Consider the following 23,734-nt stretch of genomic DNA (forward strand, 5'->3'; position numbering starts at 1 on the left):
ATACAACTAGTAAGTGGTTAAAACTGCACACCAGCAGTGTGACTTAAAGCTTTTACTCACAGAGTCTATTCTGCCTTGGGATCTTAGAGCTGGAAGAATTATCAGAGTGCAGATAATTCAATCTTACGTTTCTCTCTCTGGGAGACAAAGGCCCAGAGGGAGCTATTGGGGTTGTTCATTGCTTGGTGGGAGAACTCCTGACTCTCAGATTCCATCTCACTGCTTCTATCTTTGTGTAGTTGCATATGCAATAAAAGTAACTGAGGGGTCTTGTCCCAGTAATTCACTGGCAGGAACTGGTCCCAGGCACCCACAACCCTAGACTGCCACCTGACCTGATGTTCTCAAATATCTAAGGATATTTGAGGTCCTGTGGCTGTGCTGCAGATGTTGTGGTACATTCCTTTCTTCTACTTCCTCATTATACTTTGTTTAGGTACAAGGTGAACTAGCTTGCTTGAGATAAAGAGGTCATGGGGCCAGGAGAAGGGTAATGGACTGAAAGACACTAGCATTTGTTTGTCACTATCTATTGATGTAAACTTGAAAGCTCCTTATTCTGAGTCTCAGTTTCTCCATCTGGAAACTGTAGGTGTTGGATGAGATCACTTTTTCCAGACTTCATTTGTAAATCAAGTTTATAGTTTTGCTACATCCAGGTACGTCTGTACCATTATTTACTTATTTTTCTTTGACTCAACTTCATATCAGCTTAGCTTTTTACTCTAAGCAATGCTATCTAAAATCAGAGATTTTGATATATTATTAATCTTTTTTTTCTAAAACACATTAAAATAAATACTTAACTATTACAAAATGTTTGTGTGCTGCTGAAAACCATTTCTAGGGCCACCAAAGTAATCTCTCATAATGGTGGGGACATGTTAGACTAGGGAATCTTGAAGGCTTCTTACCATCCTTATGAGTGTGGAAGACAATTTAGGGTTCAGGGGACTTTAGCAGAGTGTTAAGCTAGGTGGTCAGGATCTCATTCTTGCCAGTCCTGTGGACATTGGGAAGTCCTTCTTCGCCTTTGACAGCAGTCTCTGTCCCATGCAGGCAGCCATCCAGAAAGCCCTGAAGTCAGAGGAGCCCTCCCTGGCTCTCAAACTCTATGAGGAAGCGGGCGATGTGTTCTTCAATGGAACCCGCCACAGGCATCGTGCGGTGGAGTATTACCGAGTAAGTTGTGGGCTGCACAGTCAGCAGTATCCCCAGCCAAGTTCTGGCACAGATGTGGGCAGAACCACTTGGACTTTGGCCTGGGGCCTCCTTCCCCTCTCTTGCTGGTATTTGTTGTCTTCCCTTCCTCATCCAGTGCCCACAGGCTCTCCTTCTCTTCAGTCTAGCAGGCTTTCAAAGAAGGAGCTGATAAACTCTGCCATTCTCAGGCTTGATAAATAAAGTATCCTTCCTGAGAGAACATACCATAATAATTGCAGCTTTTGGGTGCATGGCACTTTACAGTTTGTAGCACACTTCTATGTTGATCAGAATGTTCCTATGTACATGGCATGGTGGGAGATGATTTGTCCACGGATGAACACTTTTGCTTTACTATGTTTTTATTAAGTATGCGTTAAAATATATTGAAAAAATTAAAAATGTATAATATCAGTTCATCAAACCCATGATTTCACAGATATTATTGCAAAGAATGAGGCAAGAAAATAAAAGACATTTGATTTAAGAAATAATACTAATTAAATAAATATCCAGATATGTAAAAAAATCATAATTGTTCATCACTGACTGAAGTTTGGGGGACCTCATTATCTTATTTGATCCTAAAACTTCACTTATTCAGATACTTATTCATTTGCTTGTTCAATTGTTTGTTCAGTCATCAAACATTCATCAAGCACCCGATATGTGCCAGGCACTGAGCTAAGGGTGAACAAGAAACATATCCCTGACTATTGAGGTGCTCATGGTCATATGCATTTTATAGAGAAAACTAAGGCTCAGAGAGATGAAGTGACCTGCTCAAAATTCTATCATAATACAAATAATAGAAATGACTATTTACTGGGGACTCTCAGATACTATGCACATACTCCATGTATGTACTTTGTAGATTAGCACTGTGGGTGCTAAGGGAGCACATAGCTGGAAGACGAGTAACTTCCCATGTGATCTTGAGGAAAGTCATCTTCTCTGTCCTGCTGTCAGTTTCAGGGAGCCTGATGATCTCTAGTTCTTCCATCTCTGAGGTCTGGGTGGAGCAACCAAAAGCAAGGACCAGGAGAGGGAGTTGAGAAAAGCCATGCATGGAAGGTGCCATCTCCCCCTTGGCTTTAGTTACTGCCATCCCTCAACCCCTGGCAGTAGGATATAATATAGCCTCCTAGAATATGGTATGTGCCAATAATTCTCAGCTAGGCTAAGGTTCCTTGTGCCTCTGTTCTCAGGCTGGGGCTGTTCCCTTGGCAAGGAGGTTGAAGGCGGTGAGAACTGAGCTCCGGATTTTCAACAAGCTAACAGAGCTGCAGATCAGCCTGGAAGGCTATGAGAAGGCTTTGGAATTTGCCACCTTGGCAGCCAGACTCAGCACAGTCGCAGGTAGGTGGTCCTAATCATCTGGGATTTTAAATGGGAGGGAGTAACACTCCCTGGAGTCAGACTCCGTGGGCTCAAATTCCAGGTCCAAATGTCAGGGAGCCCCCAGTAAAGCAAGCTACTTAACATCTATAAGCCTCAAGTTTGTCCTTGGCAAATCAGGAAGGATTAAAAATGGCACCACAGCATGCAGTTGTTATGAAGATGGATGATGATCCAGGTAAAACCCATAGCACGGTGCTTGGTGTGTAATTAGTCCTTGATAAGTGTTACCTGTGCACACTAATTATTATATTAGAGTTGGTACTATTGGTATTATTCCGAATCCAGGGTAAATGGTACTTTATCATATGTACAGGCAATGCCCCATTACAAAAGCACTGTGCCTTAACTTTTCAATTAGTTGATTATTAGTCAAGTACATATTTTCCTATGGAATTGAAATGTAAATGAAGGTCAGATTCCCATTAACCTAACTCACTTAGTAGCTGAAATAGCTTGCATTTACAACAAAAGCTAATGAGAAACAATGTAAGTCATTAAAACAGAAAAAAGAAAGGCAGAATAAAAAAAAATAAACTCATCTCCAATGTTGGTGCTTGAGGAAAAGCAGGTTTTATTAGAGGAGGCCTAATTAGATGTAAAGGCAAATGGAGTCTTCTGTGGTGATTCTAGAAGGGACTTCTGGGCATTCTCAAGGGCGTGAGATGTGGATGGTACTGGACTTTACTGTGTTTAATTGCACTTCAGAGCTCTGTCTTCTTTTCCTACCTCTTCCTTCACTGCAGAAAACCTTATTTGTGCGACTATCTGCTAACCTCAGGAAGGCCTTGGGGGCCCAGGCAGCTCCCTCTGGAGCATTCTTTATCTTTCCTTGGACAGAAGCTGAAAGGAGGCTATATCCACCCTTTCATGCGATTCCCCATGACTGGATTTTTCCATATCAGAGAGTTGGATTTTCTCTTTTAGCTTTGGCTTTTGGCCCTTTGAAGCTTAAAAGTGATGTTTTTAGACTGCATCAAACAGCCACCTTGCAAATACTCCAAAAACACAATTGGAAGCCTTTGTTCTCTTTAAAAGGCTACTTTGTGTTAAAGGAGTTAGTTATTAAAACAATAAATCCACCAAAAAACCCAAACAAGTTAAAGACCTTTTAGACACCAAGATTCTAAAGCATGAGTTAAAAGTGAATGGGTCTCTGTCTTATCTGAGACTGAAAGCTGGTGAGAGGTCAGAGGGTGATGACTGCTGATGGCAGTCCCAGAGAAGAACTCTCTGAAGAGAGAGACTTTTATGTGGAGAAAACATTTGTTATATGGAGTTATTCATTGTTAGGAATTCTTAGCTACCCCATCAAGCTAGTCTTGTCACCATATCCCATCACAAAGATTTAGAAATAATTATTTCCTGGAATCCTGAGTTACAGTGACATCTGCAATGAGAAAATTTTCCTCAGGAGTTGTCCCAGGAAACCTTGACCAGAACACATACTCCACTTAGTCACTCTCATAGATCCCTGTGTTTTCTTTTGTAGCACTTATCACAGGTGTAATCTTACCTTTGTGGGATTATTTAAGGAATGTCTGTGTCCTATAAGACAATAAGCCTTATGTGGACAGGACTTCTGCTTTGTTTGCTATGTCCCAAGCTCAGTCCCTGAAAACTAGTAAATCTTCAAAGAATTGTACAGAATGAATGCATGAACTAATGATGCAAAGTGTTGGCTGTAGGATATCTCTCTCAGTCTTCCAATTTCTAGGAGATCAGAGGCAGGAGCTAGTGGCCTTCCACCGTCTGGCTACTGTGTACTATTCCTTGCACATGTATGAGATGGCTGAGGACTGCTACCTGAAGACTCTGTCCCTCTGTCCAACCTGGTTTCAGAGCCCCAAGGAGGCCTTATTCTATGCCAAGGTGTATTATCGTCTGGGCCGACTCACCTTCTACCAGCTGAAGGTAAAAGCCAGGCTTCTAAGGTCATCTGAGGGCTACTGTCCAGCTGTGTTCTCCCCTGGCCCTGAGCCTTCAGGGTAAAGTTGAGAGGGGTAAGATGAGGTGTGTTATCTCATAGGGTGGGGAGTGGCTCCTCTGGGAACACAATGACTCTTTCTACTTAGCCCCCTTGGAGACCTCAAAGAGGCTCCCATCTCTGCTGAGGAGACAGGTCCTAGTTCCTCTCTCTCCTTGCCCTGCTCTGATTTCTGGGCCCACTTCATCTATCAGGTACTATGGGCACATGGTCTAGTGCCTGTGAGCTCCTCCAGGGCCTATGAAAATAAATAAGACACAAAATAATACAGGAGACACCCAAATAAAAGAACTATAAACTCCAAAATTAAAATCAAAATTAATTCTTAACTATATGTCTAAAAAATGTTATAGATTAACTAGTCAATTGCTACTCACTTCTGATAAAGTTGTATAAACTATATTTTAGGAGAAATCTAAGTACTTGTTAACATGTTTGAGATAGTAACATGCAGGGTATTAGAAAGTAAGCATGCCTAGGTCCTAAGAAGACCTTAGCCCTGATTCTCCTGTTTGCTCTGCTGGAGCTGAATCTAGAACTTCTTAGTTTCCTAGCCACTTCTAGAACTGTGTGTGGTCTGTAATTTTCATTACAATTCTGACTCTTGAACCTTGTCCCTGGGAATTGGCTTCCCTTACCAGAGGTCGGTCTGTTCCAGCACAACCCTTAATCTCTTCATACAGTGGCTCCCAAGTCACGCTTGTGTTTGACCCACAGGGCACCCTTAGGGCAGCTCTGCTGTCTTTTTCTTATTTGCCAGAGTGTTCCTGGCCTAAATTTATTATTGACTTATGAGAGTTCATGGGAATCAGAATCCGGTTTTGAGTCTCACTGGAAGAACCATCTGTTCTGCATCCTAACCATGTAGGGAGGGATGATGGGGTAGTGAAGGACTCCCCGCAGCGATCCTGCCTTTGTCCCACAGCTCCCAGGAAGTGGGACAAAGTATGTGTGATCTGATTTCATCAACCAAGGGCTCTAGGGATTTCAAGGGAAAGAGCTCAACTCAGACTAGCTTAAGCAAAGAAGAAGATTTTATTGGCTCAAGGAACTGGGAATTTCAGGTGGTTCTGGATGCTGGTACTCAAATGTCATCATGGATTTCCCCACCGCTCTCTGTATCTCTTGGCTATGAATGTTTCTACTTCTCTCACTTCTTGGCCTCTTCTCCTCCAGTTATTGGCAGGCTGAAGCACCCATCTAAAAGTGTGAGGGACTATTTCCTCTGTTAGGTCACACTTGAAAGGTCCCGGGGAGTGACTTGGGACAGGTCAGCTTGAGTCATTTTCACAGACCTAAAGCTCCATGCCCAGGGTGATGCTGCTTCATAATTGTCTGAGCCTGGGTAAGGTGCCATCCCTGTGCCTGGGGAGGAGGGCCACCAGGGTTGGCAATGTCACAGAACTGCAGTGGAGTTGATGGGGGGAAAAGGAACCAGGGGAAGGGGGTGGGAAAGGCTGTCAGGCAGACAAAAGCTAGTGCTTTCAGTTTTCTGGCACTGCCTCCCAGCCTCTCCTGGAAATGTCTGCTAATGCTGTCTCTTCTCTGCCCCCTGTGCCGGGGGTTAGGATGCCCATGATGCCACTGAATACTTCTGGCTGGCCCTGGCTGCAGCAGTCCTGTTGGGTGACGAGGAGCTGCAGGACATCATTAGGACCAGGATGGACAACATCTTCCAGAGCCCCATGTGGTATAGCAGCCCCTCTGGGCGCTCCTCAGAGAGGGCGCGGTGGCTGAGTGGCGGGGGCCTGGCCCTCTGAGGACAGCTGTCCCATCTCTGACCAATTGCCATGGTCACAAGCTACCTCTCTGCTCTAGGCTCTTAGACATTAATCTGGGTGCGGGGTTCAAGTCATCACCTGGCCTAGCCTCTCATCTCAAAATGGGAAGAGCACAGTCCAGAGGGAGAAGGCTAATTCCAGGTCACACAAAGAATGGATGGTGGAGCAGGGATTAGAGGTCCTGGCTTTGTGTCTAGAGCCTTTCCAGTAGACTGTGGCCCTTCCACACATACAGACCCTGAAATCCACTTTCTAGACACACAATTCTAGAGAAAATGGTAACCCTTGCCCCTAGAAAATCTGTCTCTTTCCCTTGGTGAGGAAATCAGGCACTGCACTGGAGAGAAGACCAGCAGATTGGACTTTATCCCCTTCACTGACTTTTCTCAGGGAAAGACCCCTTCCCTTTCCAGCAGAGAAACTAGTCATTTCTTTCTTCTCTCTTTTCAACCAAAGGAGGTGCCTCTCTTCCTGTCACGAGGACTGGCAGGTGGGAATTCACCATGCTCTTAGCTCAGAAGACACAGCCTCAGAATGGCCAGGTGGAATGCACAGGGGTGAGATCTGGTGTGGATGCACCATCTCCATCCTGCCCTGAGGCTCTGCTCCCTCATAACCTCCTGTAAACCCAGGGGAAGCCTCCCAAGGGTCAAGGCTTAAAAATTGAGCACTAAGAAAATTATGTTGTAAACTACATGTAAACAGTGTATATTATTAAATATTTCTCATTTACGTTTATTCACACATTTGTCTCCTTAATAATAGGGAAGATGAGATGAGAGGCTTGAAGGATGGGTTAAATACCAAGGGGTCATATTGATTCCAGGGTTGCTCCTGTACAAAGCATCTCTATTACTTATCTATCACTGCATGACACACATAATGGCTTGAAACGTTCATTATCTCACAGCTTCTGTGGGAAGATAGGAATCTAAGCTTGACTTAGCCGGGTCTTCTGGCTCAGAGTAGCTCACAGGGCTACCATCACGGCATCAGCTGTACCTGCAGTCTTCTCAAGCTCAGCTAGGGAAGGATCTGCTTCCAAACTTACTCATATTACTCTTGGTGAGTGCTAGTTTCTTGCTTGCTGTTGGCCAGAGGCTACCCACGGGTTCTTGCCTTGTGGACCTCTCCACCAGGCAACTCACAGCACAGCAGCCTGCTTCATCAGAGTGAGCACATGAAAAGAACAAGAGTGAGAGTGAGAGTAGGTAGTCACTGTCTTCTCATAACTAATCTCAGAGGTGGCATCCAATTACTTTTGCATATTTTATTCATTATATGTGAGTTACTGGGTCCAGCCTACACAGAAAGGGAAGGAGTTACCAAGGGTGTGGATACCAGGAGGTGGGGAGTCAATGGGGGCTATTTCAGAAGCTGCCTATCACAATATCTGAGTTCTTTGATAATGCAATCAGGAATTTTCTAAGGCAGTGAGCTCCAAGTATGGTCCACTAACTGGACCAGCAACATCAGCATTACCTGTGAGATTGTTTGAAATGATAATTTCAGGACACTACCTAAGACCTCTGAAGCACAAACTCTGGGGCCAAGGAGCCCTGGCTTTACCCTGTTTTCCAGGTGATTCTAATGCACACTAAAGCACGAGAAGCAGTGCTCTGGAACCATGGTTCTCAGAGAATGTGAAAAGGAATTATCTGGGGAACTTGCACAAAATGAACTTTCTGGTTCTTAAGACAATAATTCTGATTCAGTAGGCCTGGGAGGCACCCCAGGAATATGCATTATTAATGAACATCTCAAGTGACCCTGATGCCAGTGGTTCACTCTTGCTCTGAAATGTGGAAACATAAGATCTAGCTATAGGGCTCATTATCTGACCCCCAACAGCTTATATTTACTGTAAGACCCTCTGCCTTTACTTTCTAGCTTCTTGGAGCAACTGGATGATTGGTGGTGTGATGGGGTGGGATGGGGGTGATGAGTTGAATCAGTAGTGCATCTTCTAGTCACCAATGTTGTGTACACATTGGTACATCTTATTTTCTCTTAGGATTGGTTAAAATGCTCTCTACCCTAGAGTATTCTTCTCCGGGAAGGAAATGAAGTAACCTAGTCCACTACCATGTAAGATAGATGTAGTTTTGCTCCCACCACAAACCATAGAATCCCTAAAGGGAGGGATGTTGAAGATGAGTCTAACCTCCTATGCAGAGTCCTTTCAGTAACATTCCTGGGAGACCGACAGGGGCACATGCATGTCAGAATGGTTACGAATCTTGCATTTGAAAAAGTCTTGCTTGGCTCTGGGATCCATGCCATGAACCATTCGCCATTTGTCTCAGGTTACAGATCCTCCCGCTTTTCCCCACTGACCTGTTATTCTTCTCTGGCCAGATGCTAATTGCTGTCCCTCTGATAGTGTGGTTCCTACAATTGGTATTGGCTGGTGGGTGGAGAGTACAGAAGGTCATTACTGTAATGTGATTTAATGTTGTATTTTAACATTGCATTAAGATTTTTCTTCTCCCCTGCAGCCACATCTTACCATTGGCTCACATTGAGCTTATCATTTGAAGTCTCTTCTCACATAAGTTTCTGTTTGGCCAGATATTTCTCAGTTGTTACGTATATATATACATATATACACACACACACACACACACACACACACACACACACACACACACACATACATACACACATAGATACCTATACACGCATATGTATATGTATATATATTTAGGTGAAGGGCATTATATCTACCCATACTGTTTTCCATGGTGGCTGCACCAGCTTACATTCCCACCGACAGTGTAGGAGGGTTCCCTTTTCTCCACACCCTCGCCAGAATTTGTTATTTGTAGACTTTTTAATGATGGCCATTCTGACCGGTATGAGGTGGTACCTCGTTGTAGTTTTGATTTGCACTCCTCTAATAATTAGCAATGATGAGCATCTTTTCACGTGCCTGTTGGCCATCTGTATGTCTTCTTTGGAGAAATGTCTGTTTAGGTCTTTTGCCCATTTTTTGATTGGGTTGTTTGTTTGTTTTGTTGTTGAGTTGTATGAGCTATTTGTATATTTTGGAAATTAAGCCCTTGTTGGTCCCATCATTTGCAAATATTTTCTCCCAACCTATAGATTGTCTTTTTGTTTTGTTTATGGTTTCCTTTGCTGTACAAAAGCTTGTCAGTTTGATTAGGTCCCATTTGTTTATTTTTGCTTTTATTTCTATTGCCTTGGGAGACTGACCTGAGAAAACATTGGTACAATTTTTGTCAGAGAATGTTTTACCTGTGTTTTCCTCTAGGAGTTTTATGGTGTCATGTCTTATATTTAAGTCTTTAAGGCATTTTGAGTTTATTTTTGTGTATGGTGCAAGGGTATGTTCTAACTTCATTGATTTCCATGCAGCTGTCCAACTTTCCCAATAACACTTACTGAACAGACTGCATTTTTTTCTATTGTATATTCTTTCCTCCTTTGTCGAAGATTAATTGACCGTAGGTATGTGGGTTTATTTCTGGGCTCTCTATTCTGGTCTATTGATTCATGTGTTTGTTTTTGTGCCAATACCACACTGTTTTGATTATTATAGCTTTGTAGTATTATCTGAAGCCTGGGAGGATTATGCCCCCTGTTATTGTTCTTTTTCCTCAGGATTGCTTTGACAATTCTGGGTCCTTTATGGTTCCATATAGATTTTAGGATTATTTCTTCTAGTTCTGTGAAAAATGTCGTGGGTAACTTGATAGGGAGCTCATGAAATCTGTAGTTGCTTTGGGTAGTATGGCCATTTTAACAATATTAATTCTTCCAATCCAAGCACATGGGATATCTTTCCATTTCTTTGTGATACTGTGCACTTTGGTTCACCTGTAAATTTGGTAAATTTGTCTTTAACCAGGTCAGTTATAAAAATGCTCAGCACATTTCCAAAGACAAATATAAGGCTATTTTTAAAATAAATTTATTATTATTTTATTTTTAGGTTGCATTGGGTCTTTGTTGCTGTGCTCAGGCTTTCCATAGTTGCGGCAAGTGGTGGGTACTGTTTGTTGCAGTGCGTGGGCTTCTCATTGCTGTGGCTTCTCTTGTTGCAGAGCATGGGTTCTAGGCACACAAGCTTCAGTAGTTGTGGCACATGGGCTAAGTAGTTGTGGCACACGGGCTTAGTTGCTCTGCAGCATGTGGGATCTTCCTGGACCAGGGATCAAACCCATGTCCCCTGCATTGGCAGGTGGATTCTCAACCACTGCACCACCAGGGAGGTCCCAAGGCCATTTGAAAAACATTGTACTGTATCATTGCAATGACTACATCCTGTATGCAAATTACTCTGCTGAAATATTCTTTAAAAGTGTCTGAAAATCCCATTTTAAAAATGTGGTGAACTATTCCCCCTGGAATTGTGTTGATGCAGTTTTTCATGATCCACAGAGAGTGAGTGAAATGGTGTTTGGATCTGGTTTCTATTTAAGCAGGTTTTATTATTCATAGGTAGTAGCCAAAGATGATTGGTTACCCTCTTTATCCTAATCCTCCCCCAAAACTTAGTGGCCCGCCTGGCTCCTGGCTTCTTGCATCTAATCTAAATAAAGAACAAGGAGGGAATTACAACATTGTGGAAAAACCATAACATGTTTTCTCAACTTTTAGGTAGATTATTTCCCTATTCAACCGTGCTAATGCATTGAAATCTAATATTGCTTTTATCCTTTTCTTATATACTTTTCCATTATTTTAAGATGTCTTTATATTGTGCCTTTATCTGTATGTGTGTGTGTGTGTGTGTGTGTGCACTTGTGTTTTATAAGTAAATGTAACTCTTTTGACAGAGGTTTATCTGGGGAAAGAAGTATATAGGGGTGGAGGGTTTCAGAAATGAAGCGAGAAACAGTCCACCAAGGGGTGGAGAGACCGGGATTTTGGTCTTGAATTTGACATTAAATTGTGCTGTGAATCTTGGGCATGTCACAATCTCTGTACATTTTGGATCTCTGATCTCTTATATAAAAATTGTCACCTCCTCCAGGTTCCTTTTCAGCAATGTTATTTCCATGCTGTGTGAGCAGGAAGAGAGATTTATATCTGGGAGATGAAATCATATGTTTTTATGGCCCAGTTTTTTTTCTTTTCTTTTTACAGGTGAGTAAACTGAAAAACAGAAAAGTAATTTTCTCCCCACCACACAGGTAGTTGTGACAAAGACAGTAATACCCTGGATCCAAGGACTTAGCTGCACGAATGATTCCTTCAGGGCGATTTTCACAGTTGCATGCACACGTGCACATGTACATGTTTGTGTACATTTATCACCATATGTGCCACCTAAACAACCACTCATCAATTTTTTTCTAGATTGGTTTACTTCCTTTACTCATATAAATTAATTTTATGAAGGATGACTGGTCTATGCAGAAGAAAATCTTGTATTGCTTTCTATAAATAGGATTTCATAAATAAAAACAAATACAGTGAAAACAAATAGTGCACTAAATTCAAGCTAGATCCTGTTGCTTATGGCAAGTGCCCAGCCTAGGCTTAACCTGGCATTATTTGAAAATAGAGATTAACTATTGGCAGGGAGTGTTGAAGACAAACTATCACAGTTTTCCTTGAGCAGTCAGGGAAACAGAGCAAGCAGTCCGAACGACTGACCTCCTCACAGTGGGAGTCAATGCTATTCAATGCCATGTCTGGGTGTACACTTCCTACTTCAGGGAAGCTGGGACTCAGATGTATAAGAGGGAAGGGGCAGATATGAATATGGTCCAGGATGGGAAGCACTGTGATGGAAACTAATTATAGGGTGCAGTGAGAACTCAGGGGAGAGGACTTAACCCAGGCATGGGAGTGTGGGCATCAGGGGGGGCTCCCTGGAGGAAGTGACATCTAAATTGACTCCTGAGAGAGAGAGAGATCTACTTAATTCTAACTGCATCCTGGGGGGTTGACAGGCAGGATATGTGTCAAGAAAGGCCCAGAAGGTGGAGAGGGCCTGGTGTTTACTGAGTACAGCAGTGAGTTGAGCAAAGTTGGAGCAGAGTCAGGGAGGTAGGAAAGGGAAGTGAAAGAAGACTCTGGAGAAGGGAGCTGGAGACAGACCCTGAGTGTGGGGGTGAGCCACCAGAAGGTTTAAGCAGGAAAGAGGGGCATGCTCAGATTTGTGCTTTGGAAAGATGAATCTGGAAGCAGCATGAGAATGGAAGCAGGAAGGAAGGTGAGAGACCCATTAGCTGGATATTGCAACAACACACTCCAGCTTTTATTTGAATTTTACTAGTTTTTCCCCTTAAGTCCTTATTCTGATCCAGGGTCCAGGGTAGCACATTGCATTTAGCTGTCCTGTTTCCTTAGTCATCTCTGGTCATGATAGTTTCTCAGTGTTTCCTTGTTTTTCATGATCTTGACATCCATCTTTTTTGATAATTGCTCCCACTGAGATGTGTGGACAAGGGAAAGGGAGGAGGAAAAATTCAAGAGGATGAGCCCTGCACTCACCCAGGGAGCAGTTCCTGGTGGGGGCAAGGGAGTCAGACATACCTGGGTTAGAATCTGTCTTTTACTAGCTGTGTGACCTTCAGCAAATTAATTAACTTCTCTGAGCCCAGTGTTGTTAGAATTATACCAGACGGCACATGTAAAACTACTGAGCACACTCAGTGCCTGGCACATAGTGTAAACACTAGATGATCTGATAGATTTATTTACCTTCTTTATTTCATAGATGAGGAAATGGCTGAGGCACACTTGTCTGTGGGGGCAGGCCTTTACCTAAGGAAGAAAGAAGCCTGATACAAGACTTAAAACAAATGAGGCAATTTTTAAAGCAAGTTAATAAAATGAGTTATGTTCTAAAAAATGCCTACTATGACCCAACCATTAGTTTATGTATTTTAAAGTTAAGATTTAAACTCTTTTTTACACTAGGTTTTATTTGCCACTTTTCAATTCATTCGTATTTTGTTTCTTTCTTGGTGTAAACCCTGAAGTTCGAAGTTTCAACCAGACTTAGAGCAGTGGCTGGGAACACTGTCCTGCATTCAAGGGCACCTGGGTCTGAAGCTGGCTGAGTGACTGGGGAAGTTACTCTATACTCTTCAGCCTCAATTTTAACTCTGCTTTTAGTTTTACTTGAGACCTCAAGTGTGGATGATTAGGTATGAGCCCTCAATTCATGGTAGCTCTCATAGGGAAGCAGGACTAAGTAGATTCTTAGTAAGTGTATGTGGTTCTGGGCTCCACATCTTAAGACGGGGGTGTGTGTTATGGGTGCTATTCTCTTGGGGCCTTTACCTCTTGGTGAGACCTCTTGGTGGAGGCCTACCTCTTGGGTGGGACAGCATATCTTTCTAAGTCTGTACTCCTCTGGTACCCCAACCCTAATCAGTTATTTTAGAACTCAAGGCCATTAGAGGATGGAGGCTGCTGGCGGTCCCAGCTCTGAGAACATGCAGTCAGTCAGCTTCCGCTAAGGGGTGTAGTCTGCCCAGAGAAGCAGAGACTCGTGGCTGCTTAGGGGCTGGGGAGGCTCTGTCCAGCTGTGATCTGTGATAGGGCAGAGGTGGGACCAAGGATAACTCAGTCACACTGCTGCTTAGCTTAGTTTCCAGGAGAGACTGGGGGAGGCAGGTGGGAGGGAAGGACACCATGCTTTCAAAATTATTTTAAAGGTGAGAACTCAGGCTCCCACTTCTAGTGGTGCCTTGGACTCATTGTCCAGGGCATCAGGATAGCTCAAGGGGTGCATTCCCCCCAGGGAAGCTTCCAGACAGGGTACAGGGAGGATGGCTGAGATCACATAGGCTAGGAGAAGCAAGGCCTCTGCCATTTTATGGTTTTCCTTCTCCATGAGAAATCAAGAGTTCCAGCAGGGGGCAGTAATGTCTCTCTTAAATAGTATACCATTACCAAAGAGTGTATCTGGGAGCTCTGGATCAACCTACAGCAATGCCTTTCAAAACTTTTTTTTGTTTTTTACTGTAACACACAGTAAGAAATGCTTTTTACATTGTATCTCAGTATGCAGGTGCACAAACATACATATAATATCATTGACCAAACACCATTTAGTGCTTACAACATGAAATGCACTTTGATCTATTCTATTCTATTCCATTCTATTCTAATTCATTTTAAGAAACATTCTATTCTAATTTTAAAATGTCCAGCTAATGACCTGCTAAATTGATTTCTAGATTCACTAACCTGCAGTTTGAAAAGCGCTAACCTGGAGGGCTCTGACTTTTGTTCTTTCATATGTATCATCTGATGGGACAACATTATTGAGACCAGAGAATGTGTATATATCAAAATAAAAATAATGGTTGACATTTTTGAATGAATGTTATGTGCTAGCCCCATGCAAAACCTTTTTGAAAACTCTCTCATGTAATCCAACAACATTTTGAGGAAGATACTATTGTTACCTCCATTGAGGTTTAGAGAATGGAAATGGCTTGCTTAAGTCTACAGTTAGTACGTGGTCGAAGTGAGATTTGAATTCATGTCTCCCTGATACTGGAACTAAAGTAAGAACCTATTATATTGTGCGTCTATGTCAGGTGACACGTCTCAGGGACACGTACCATCACTAATGTGTTCATGAATAGAAGCAAGGTTAAAACTTGTTTCAGCAGCCTGGAATGTTAGGCTGAAATGAATATGGTGATTCTGGTAGGTCAAGAAATTAGTTACTCTAGACCAGGATTGGAGAGAACTGATTTTCTAGGAGCTCTTGAGAAAAATATGGAGGTTATCACTGACCACAATCAGATAACAGTCCAGAAGAAATGATAAACCATATTTCCCAAATGGAAGATGAAAGAAGGAATAGAAAGCTTATAATGGCACAATGGCAATAGATCAGAACAAATTATAAATTAGATTTCAAAGATTCCAGGTGAGGGAGTGCGGTGAATTTGCAAGAGACCCCAAGCCAATAGTAGAAGACTGTGGACACCTGAGCAAGAGAGGCAGACAGGTGAATGGAGCTTTGTGGGGCTTGAATGGCAGCGCCAGAAGGGAGGTCACAAATGTGAGAGAATTACCTACTTTTGATATCATGGGAAAGTTGGTGGGAATACCATCATCCTCCAAATGTGTCTTGTGAAACAAATAGCCAGGGAGAAGTCCATGCTCATGTGGAGATGCTTTAATTCTTATGCATAAACAGTGTTAGTTAGGAACAGATTTTTTAATTGACTCACAATATTTAGGAATGCTTATTTATTCTCTTAAACTTCTGTTTTATTTTTATTTGGGATTGCAAATTTTTGCCTATGCACATTTTTACCTATTGCAAATTCTTTATCTATGGAAAGAATTTTAAGCAGGTGATCTCTTCTATCTTTGATTCTAACACTTTAGATCTAGAGTATGATATTTAAGCATGATATGTGACTCTCAACTTCTTTACCTTTCTTGCATGGGCCAAATATTATGTGTGAAGGTGACATTTTTGTTCTTGAACTTTCTTGTAAATTGAGAACTTTGATGTTTGTTCATCTGGGGATATATTAGACATTTACTTCATAGAGATGCTCATAGGAATGCCCCTGACAGCTGTGCACATTGCCCCAGACAGCAGTGACACTAGCTACATCTGCTTTCCTCTCAGGGGATCTGCCAAGGGCCAGGCTGAAATAACAGCTGCATGGTAATCCTGGTGACCAAACAGCTACTTGTTCATGAAACAAACAAAACAGACTTTTGTCTGTCCTAGAACATGTAGCTTTGGGACTCGAGTGGGTGGAGGGAGGGATAGCCAAACAGAGAGATGATTTGGAGGATCTTCATTTGTGGCTGTTTTAAAGTCCTAAGGGATTATTTAGCTTTATAATCTGACCCTCTTCCAAGTCCTGTGGCATTCCTTTCTTTTCTTTCTAGTTATATAAACTCTGTGTCTCTCTTTCTTCTTGTATCCTTAGATTAGGTTCTCCCTCTTTCATGTGCTCGTAGATCCCTGTACTTTTCTATCGGGGCACTTATTCCAGTTTATAATTATACTGTCTGTGTGGCTATTAAAAAAATTCCTATGCATTAGCTAGAGTGGAAGCTCCATGAGAGCAGGGACCTTGTCTGGGTCACTCACCTCTATGTCCCCAAAGTCATTACCAGTGTCTGACACATGGTGAAATCAATAAAGGTTTGATGAATGGGTTAATAAAAAAATGAATGAATGAAACTTTTGATTCAGGTTGTGACCCCTTCTTATCACTTATTAGAGGGAGAAAGTATTAAGACCATAATCTTAATTATGCTTTTTGCTCGTGAGAGACATAGGGGATTAGGTGATAAGGCTGGTCACACTCATAGCAGATGCTCCAGTAAAAGTTTATTGAGAATAATAAACATAATTTTCATTTGTTTAGGATGAATTGCTATAGATGCACTGGTCTCTTCCTAATTTTCAACGAAGTACCGATTATGACCAGGGATAATCACAATATTTTACTGAGCCTCTGCCCTGTACTAGGCATGGTGCTAAGTAATACACCTATAGTGTTTGACTTGATCCTCCAAATGACCCTACAAAGAACCTGTTTTTAGCCCCACTTTCCAGATGAAAGAATCTAGGCTCAAAGTAGTTAAGACGCTTGTGGAGATTTGAAACCAGTTCTATTTGATCTGAAAATCAGTGCTTTCAATAACTATGTAATTCCAGTTTCACATTTTTTTTTTTAGAACTTAGGATCTTGAAGAGAACGATTTCCCTTGTGAACATTTGATGGTTCCCCTTTGTCTTGCGGAGGGGAATGACCAGGAAACTCAGTTTAAACAAGCATTAATCCACGAAAAGTTACAGGAAATCCCTTCAGTGCAGAAAGTTCTTTGGAAGTAAGGACACCAGGGGACAGGTCATAATTTTAGGATATTTTGGGACCTGAGTGGGCAGAGTGTTGTTTCAGAATCCCAAGGCTCCTTCCTTGGTGAATCATAAATTGGGTCTAAGGTGAGATGTAGGGGAAAAGACCTAGTCCCTGCCTTTGAGTATCTATTGGTCTTCTTGGGGGAGACTGGATACACATGTGAGAAGCTCAAGGAAGGAGAATCTGAGTCAGGGATAGCTCCCATGGGACAATGGGAACAGGGCCATCCATCCATCTATCCATCCATTCAACCAACCAGCCAATCAACTAGCCAATATTCAACACCTCTTACATGCTAGGCTTACACTCCAGTGAGCAACGTAATCATTGTCCATGACCTCAAGGAGCCTATGGGCTTTGGGTGGGCCAGGGTCCCAGACGTGTGGTCCCATTATATCACTGACTCCTCTTAATGGTCTCATCCCACCCAGGAAGTAACTGTATAGTGTAATTGTTCATGTAGAACACAGGAGGAAACAAGTTTAGAGAAGTTAAGTAAGAAATTAACTCTTACTCAAAGTCCTGCAGATGGAACGTGGCAGAGTCAAGATACCAATCTAAGCCTCATCCATACTGCAAGTATTGCATGCAACTGAAGCTAGATGCCTGCTAAATTTCATGGAACTGCAGCTAGATTGATCTTGTTCACCTGAACATCCTGCCCAGGATGAACAAATCCACTGCTTATCAAATGCGGACTCTCAGAGAAGCTTTTAAGCTCTTGGTAAAATGAGGGTGATAACAGTACTCTTGTGGGATTCTTGTGAGGTTTGAGTTAATGTATGTAAAGCATTTAGACTAGTGCCTGGCACGTGTTATATAAGTAGTAGCTATGATTGTTGTGGTTCTATTGACAGGCATTTGAGAAGAGTATTTTTTGCGTGAAAGAAGGTAATGAATTCAGCTTGGAACATGTGGAGCAAGCACTTAGAGTTTGCATACAGCTGGATGTGAAACCAGTTTAATGTCCATACTGTCTGCTTGACCTTATGCGCCATGAGGTCAGAGATTGTCTGGGTCACCTCTGTACCCACAGCATGAGAATAGTGCCTGACTCACAGAAGGTACTCAGTATTGATTTATTGGATAAATGAATGAATGAATATGTGAATGCATGGTAGGCATTATTTAGGATGTAAGTTATACATTGATAAAGTAATGAAATGTGTAAGTACATGATCCCCCCCCCCCCGCCCCGCCACCACCCCCAGCAGACATGAAATAGAGAGGTATGTGACTGAGTGGGGTCTTCCTACAGAGACTCCAAATGATCTATGGCCTCCAGGAAGAAGTAGGGTCATGCTTTTTCCAGTTCTTACATGAGCTGTCGTTCCAGGGCCCTGAGCTGTCCTGGGCCAGGGCTTCATAGTGCCCTGAAGTTCTCTGCCAGCCAAACTATGTTGCCAATCCTCATGAGAGTAAAGAACCTTTCTTCCTGTCCTTTGACTTCAAACTGGGGTCAAAGGCCTTAGGCTGGTGTGAAAATAAATAAAGGCCCTGAGCAGACAAAGGCCATTCTGCAGCCAGCAGTCACTGTAAACAGTGGCCTTCCTTTCCTCTGCCTGAAGCTTCCAGGTACTTCCCTGGGCCCATCATGACCTCACTTGGCCTAACGGTCTGGTGTCTGCATCAGGTCCTGGTGGTCTTGTGGTAAGAGATGAGGGGCTTCTGAGGAAAGTCAGAGGTAAGTGACAACTCTGAAAATGTGTGTATATGCGTACTCAAGGTTATGATACATTTTACTTTTATAAAGGATGTGCAGCACCCAATTTACAAATAATAAAATATAAATGCTTTTATTGTAAATTTCATATACCAGTTGATTCTCAGACAATGCATTCATTGATTTATTTGGAACTCTTGTATCTAGAGTCAACTATGGTTGCAATTGGATAGCAAGAACAGTTTGACATGAATGTTCATTGATGTTTTCATTAACAAGTGAAACGAAAGTGAAACAACAGAGAGGTTGGAAACCACTGTTTGTCAATAGTGTGAATAACTGTTGCTGAATTTGAAAGAACATTTCCTCAGTGTTTTGTGCTCATCACCTCGGAACAGCTGTAGACTTGACAGCTTTAAGTATAATCTGCATTATTAAGCATCACTTTCTTAAATCTAGACAATCAACAAAACCATAAATTAAGTCTTGATTTGTAGCATTTCCAAATTTCTGTGGTATAAAAACGCCTACCTTGGCTGATTTCAAGCAACTAATACGATGTTACTGAATATGGGGCTGGGAAAGATGTGCACACCACCATATGGTATCTACCACACAGATGTGATAGGTGTGAACAGCCTTAGTAGCAAATTCCACTAAACTAATTAGGAAGTGATGAGTTTTCAGTATAAATTATCTCTTTTTAAGGTGATACATTTGATCATAAGTTTATATTCTTTATATAATTTCTTTTAATAATAGCTGTGTTTAACAACCAGCTCACCAAATTCCTGAAATTTAATAATTTGCTCTCAGGAATGGACTTGAGCCAGCCCTAGCATGCCACTGACCCCAGCCTTGTCAAAGAAAATACAGTCAACCGAGTGGGCAGGCATGAGGCCCAGAGGTCTGGTGGATGAGCCAGTGCCTAGCACTGGAGATGACCTGGGACAAGTACCTCCTGGGACCCCCAGAAAAGGAAGACAAAGAGGGACGAGACCCCTCTAGTTCAGAAAGAAAAGTAAATTCCCCTGGAACCCTCTTGCAGGTTTGAGAAATTCTCCACTCACCTCACTCATAACATTTACTCCTTGGTGTTTCACGTCTTTCATGGACCTTGTATGGTTAAAACATGCCTGGAATAATATAGTCTCTACTGGTTGCTTGGCTTTTCAAGTGAGCTTTGCAAAGGCAGTGGTCATGTCAGTTTGTCTGCCTCATCAGAGCACCACCTACAAATGATTGCATCCTCACTTACAAAACACAGCTATAGGAAGTTTTGACCTCCTTATATTGGCACTTTCCTTTTGACCTGTGTTTAACGTGGCAGATATTTTGACCTCTGTCCTTTGGCACTGAGGATGCTTTGATTCCATGCTTATAACTACAAGCATTTAAAGCACCAACATGGTTGAATATTTGTCAAGAAAGTATTTTTCTTAATTCTCATTAAGCCATTTTAATTTCAAGATCAATGTTCAATATAGTGCGGTGAAACCATTTCTACTTTTTGTCATTTCTTATTTTCTCAAAATCAGTTTTATAGGGATTCATTCCTTTACATGAATTTTTACAAGTCAGGCTTAATTTATCAGGTAAAATGTGGTTTATCTGTATCAAATGTAATCATATCAAATTTTAGCTTCTGCCAGAGTGAATTTTCTATTGTGGCTTTATTTCTAGTAAGTTCAAGTTTGCTGGTACACATTTGGTTGATCTACTAAGTTCAAGTTTCCTGGTACACATTCCTGGTACACTTTGTCAGGACAACATGATTCCTCTGTCAATGTTTAGTCATTAACACATTTGCTTTGTGTAGTTTAGCTGTTGTCAGGTTTATTTTGAACTGATTATTTTCAACAAAACAATTAGATACAATGCGCAACCACTTTAAGCATCTGTGGAGGCAAGGAGTGGGGCCAGTAAAAGCATACTGGACCAGATATGAATGAAATGCCATGAGCTAAGTTTTCATCCATAGCAGACAAGCAGACAGGCAGATCAGTGGTAACTATCAATGAGAGCTTTAGCGAAATGGCGAAAATACCATTTTGCATTAAACATGAAGCACAATAATCTTCTAAAACTACCCAAACTTGTGAGCTGTGCGTGTAATCCCCACTAAGGCATCTTGACCCTGGCAGGCCCTCAGTTCATATTGGAGTGAATCAAGTTGAATCCGTATGATGTAGCCAAGGGTCCGGGCTCTGGGCAAGGTGATCTGGGGTCTGAACCCAGCTCTGTCACTCCTTGCTGTGTGTACTTGGACAAGTCCATTTTCATTCCTAGGTCTCAATTTTATCAACTGTCAAAACATGGGCTGGTCTCTAAAAGTTCAAAGACCTTCTTGAAAATCTGAAGAAATGTGTGACATCTGCCTTTAGAATTACACACACCCTCATTTTGCATATAACTTCAGAGAGTTCATGTACCCTTTAATGGCTGCCCAAGGATAGTGAGTTAAGAATACTCAGCCCAGGTTTTTTGTCAGGACATGTCCGGGGTTGACATGCCAGGACCTAGGTAGGTGATGTATATATACATCTGCCAAGTGATGCCTGAGAGCTGACACACACACTGTTGATGGAATAAAAATGGAGAAATCCTGAAAAGAAGGATCTGGAACCCTTAGTATGCATAACTGGTTCATTAGTATTTTCATTACTATTATTAATAATTAAGAGCATAGACCTGTGGGTTGAGCTGCTTGGGTTAAAATCTCAGCTCTGTGCCAGTGTCTTGCCCAAGACACTTAACTAGTCTGGGCCTCAATTTCTGCACCTGTAATATGGGAATATTAATAGTACCAACCTCATAGGGCTGTTGTATGAAACAGCTAGATATTAAGTTATTTCTTACTACCTCTTAAATGAACCAGTGCTCAGTGAATTTTATATCATAACAGGTAGTAACTGTTACAGTCCATGGGCTTCAGAGACTGTCTAGTTCAACTCTTTCGTTTTACCAAGGGAGGATCAGAAAAGGGGAGAGCCTTCCCCAAGGTCATCCAACTCACTGGAGTCAGTGTTGCTCTCTGAAACTACCCGTAGACACTGGGGAAAATGTCAGCTAGCACGATGATCATCGGCGTGCCACTTCTCAAGGCAAGAGGAGGCCCGTCTCCTTGGAGCAGGTCCCATGTGATTCTGTGCTGTGTTTGTAGACGTCTCTGATGCCAGCTGTTTCTGCTTGTGAGTGTAGAGTGATTCAAGGCAGGTTGGACATCAGTGGGTATGATTTCTGCAAAAGAAATTTGTAAGAGCCTCTGATTCTGCCTGGAAATTAGTCACCCCAATTCTAATTACAAGGCTTTTATGACCCCGGCTTCTGTGACTGGCTGCCCCTCCCACAACAGGCATTTCAACCACCCATCTGCAACATCTGGGGGTAGCTTAATGTCACCACTGCTCAAAGAACTGGAGCTTCTGGGGGAAACTTTTCTGACCTAATCGCCCTAGTATCTGCCTCAAGGCAAAAACTAAGGTGGAAGCCCACCCAAGACACTTCTCAGTTCTGCTGGGCACCCGGCAATACAGTATGATCCCATGAAGACTGGGGTTACCTTTGCTGTTGAAGGAACTGTGGATTATAGAACTGGTAATGGCTTGTGTTGCTACTCTTTCAGAAGAAGTGGACTCTTTCCTCAGAGCCCAGCAAGGGCTGTACATTACCCACCCATAAGTACTTCACTGCCCTGCTGGTTTCAGCGGCTGGTAGACAGCTGTGAGAAGAACACTGGGCCCACCTCCAGTCCTGTGGGGTCCTGAGCAGGGCACCAAGCCTCTCCAAGCCTTAGTATCCTCACCTCTATGGTATAACTATTTTGAGAATTGAATATTAATAATAATTATAGATAACATTTTTGAACACTTAATAACCACAGTATTGTTAATAAGAGTATTTACCAAGGGCTCCCCATGTGTCTTGCACTGTCATGTGCTTCACAGGGATGACCTCATTTAATCTTCAGAACCATGCTCTGGGGAGAGGTGTGCCCTGTCACCTGTAGAGATGAGGAAACAGGCTCATAGAGGTTAAATGAGTTTCCTAGAGCTGATGAAGGACAGACAGGGGCTTGAACTCAGGGTAGTCTGACTTCCAACTCTGAGCATGTGTCCATCACGCTCTCTCACTGCCTCACGTGCTCTCTGCCACCTTCATTCTGTGTCAGGCCTTGCAGCATCTTAAGAGCACATATAATAAATACATTTATCCCAAACACGGTGTGTGGGTGTGAAAGCTCACAGAGAAGAAAGAGTCCTCTACGTTTGCTCATTTTTACCCCACAGGAAGTTATTTGGCTTTCACAGTGAATGCCCCTGGTGTTTTAAAGGGCCATAGAGGTTTTGGGGGTTAGAGGGATTGGGGTCCTGAAAGGCCTATGGAAAGTGTTGACAGGTATTAACCAAGTAATTCTAATCTGGGTTTTAGGAAGTTAATTTTGTGTGAGACTTGGCTAGAAACTCAGGCTTGGAGTCAGACCAACTGTGCTCTGCTACGTGGTAACTTTGGGACCTTGCAAACATAACTTATTTGCATCTCAGTTTTCTCATCTGTAAAAGGGGATATTCTAGAACGTGCCTTATACGGTTGCTCTGAAGATTGAGAGAGATAGGGTATTTAAAGTAGCCCACAGCCTTGTACATACAAATTATTCAATAAATAATAACTATTATACATTTTACCCCATGTACTGCATAATAAATGAAAACAGCTAATATTTACTGAGCACTTGCTGTGTGTCAGGTACTGGGTTAAGCATTTGTCACACATTCTCTCTCTTCATGCTCAAAACAACCTTGAGGGTAGGTTGCTTTCCCATCTCCATTTTACTGATGGGAAGCCAGGGCTTGGAGAATTTCAC

At 42.3% G+C, this 23,734-nt stretch overlaps 1 protein-coding gene across 1 annotated transcript in view; it reads left to right on the top strand.

The window, feature by feature from the left end:
• Positions 1-6,366, top strand: part of SH3TC2 (SH3 domain and tetratricopeptide repeats 2) — a 66,796-nt gene extending 60,430 nt beyond the window's left edge. The window contains exons 14-17 of the mRNA XM_057731620.1: positions 1,060-1,182; positions 2,412-2,562; positions 4,319-4,515; positions 6,157-6,366. Of these exons, the coding sequence (XP_057587603.1) occupies positions 1,060-1,182; positions 2,412-2,562; positions 4,319-4,515; positions 6,157-6,348 (663 nt within the window). The 3' untranslated portion in view covers positions 6,349-6,366. The remainder of the gene's footprint in view (positions 1-1,059; positions 1,183-2,411; positions 2,563-4,318; positions 4,516-6,156) is intronic.
• Positions 6,367-23,734: the final 17,368 nt, after the last annotated feature.

The sequence above is a fragment of the Hippopotamus amphibius genome, chromosome 1 (assembly GCF_030028045.1).
Source record: "Hippopotamus amphibius kiboko isolate mHipAmp2 chromosome 1, mHipAmp2.hap2, whole genome shotgun sequence".
In the NCBI taxonomy this organism is placed as follows: domain Eukaryota; kingdom Metazoa; phylum Chordata; class Mammalia; order Artiodactyla; family Hippopotamidae; genus Hippopotamus; species Hippopotamus amphibius.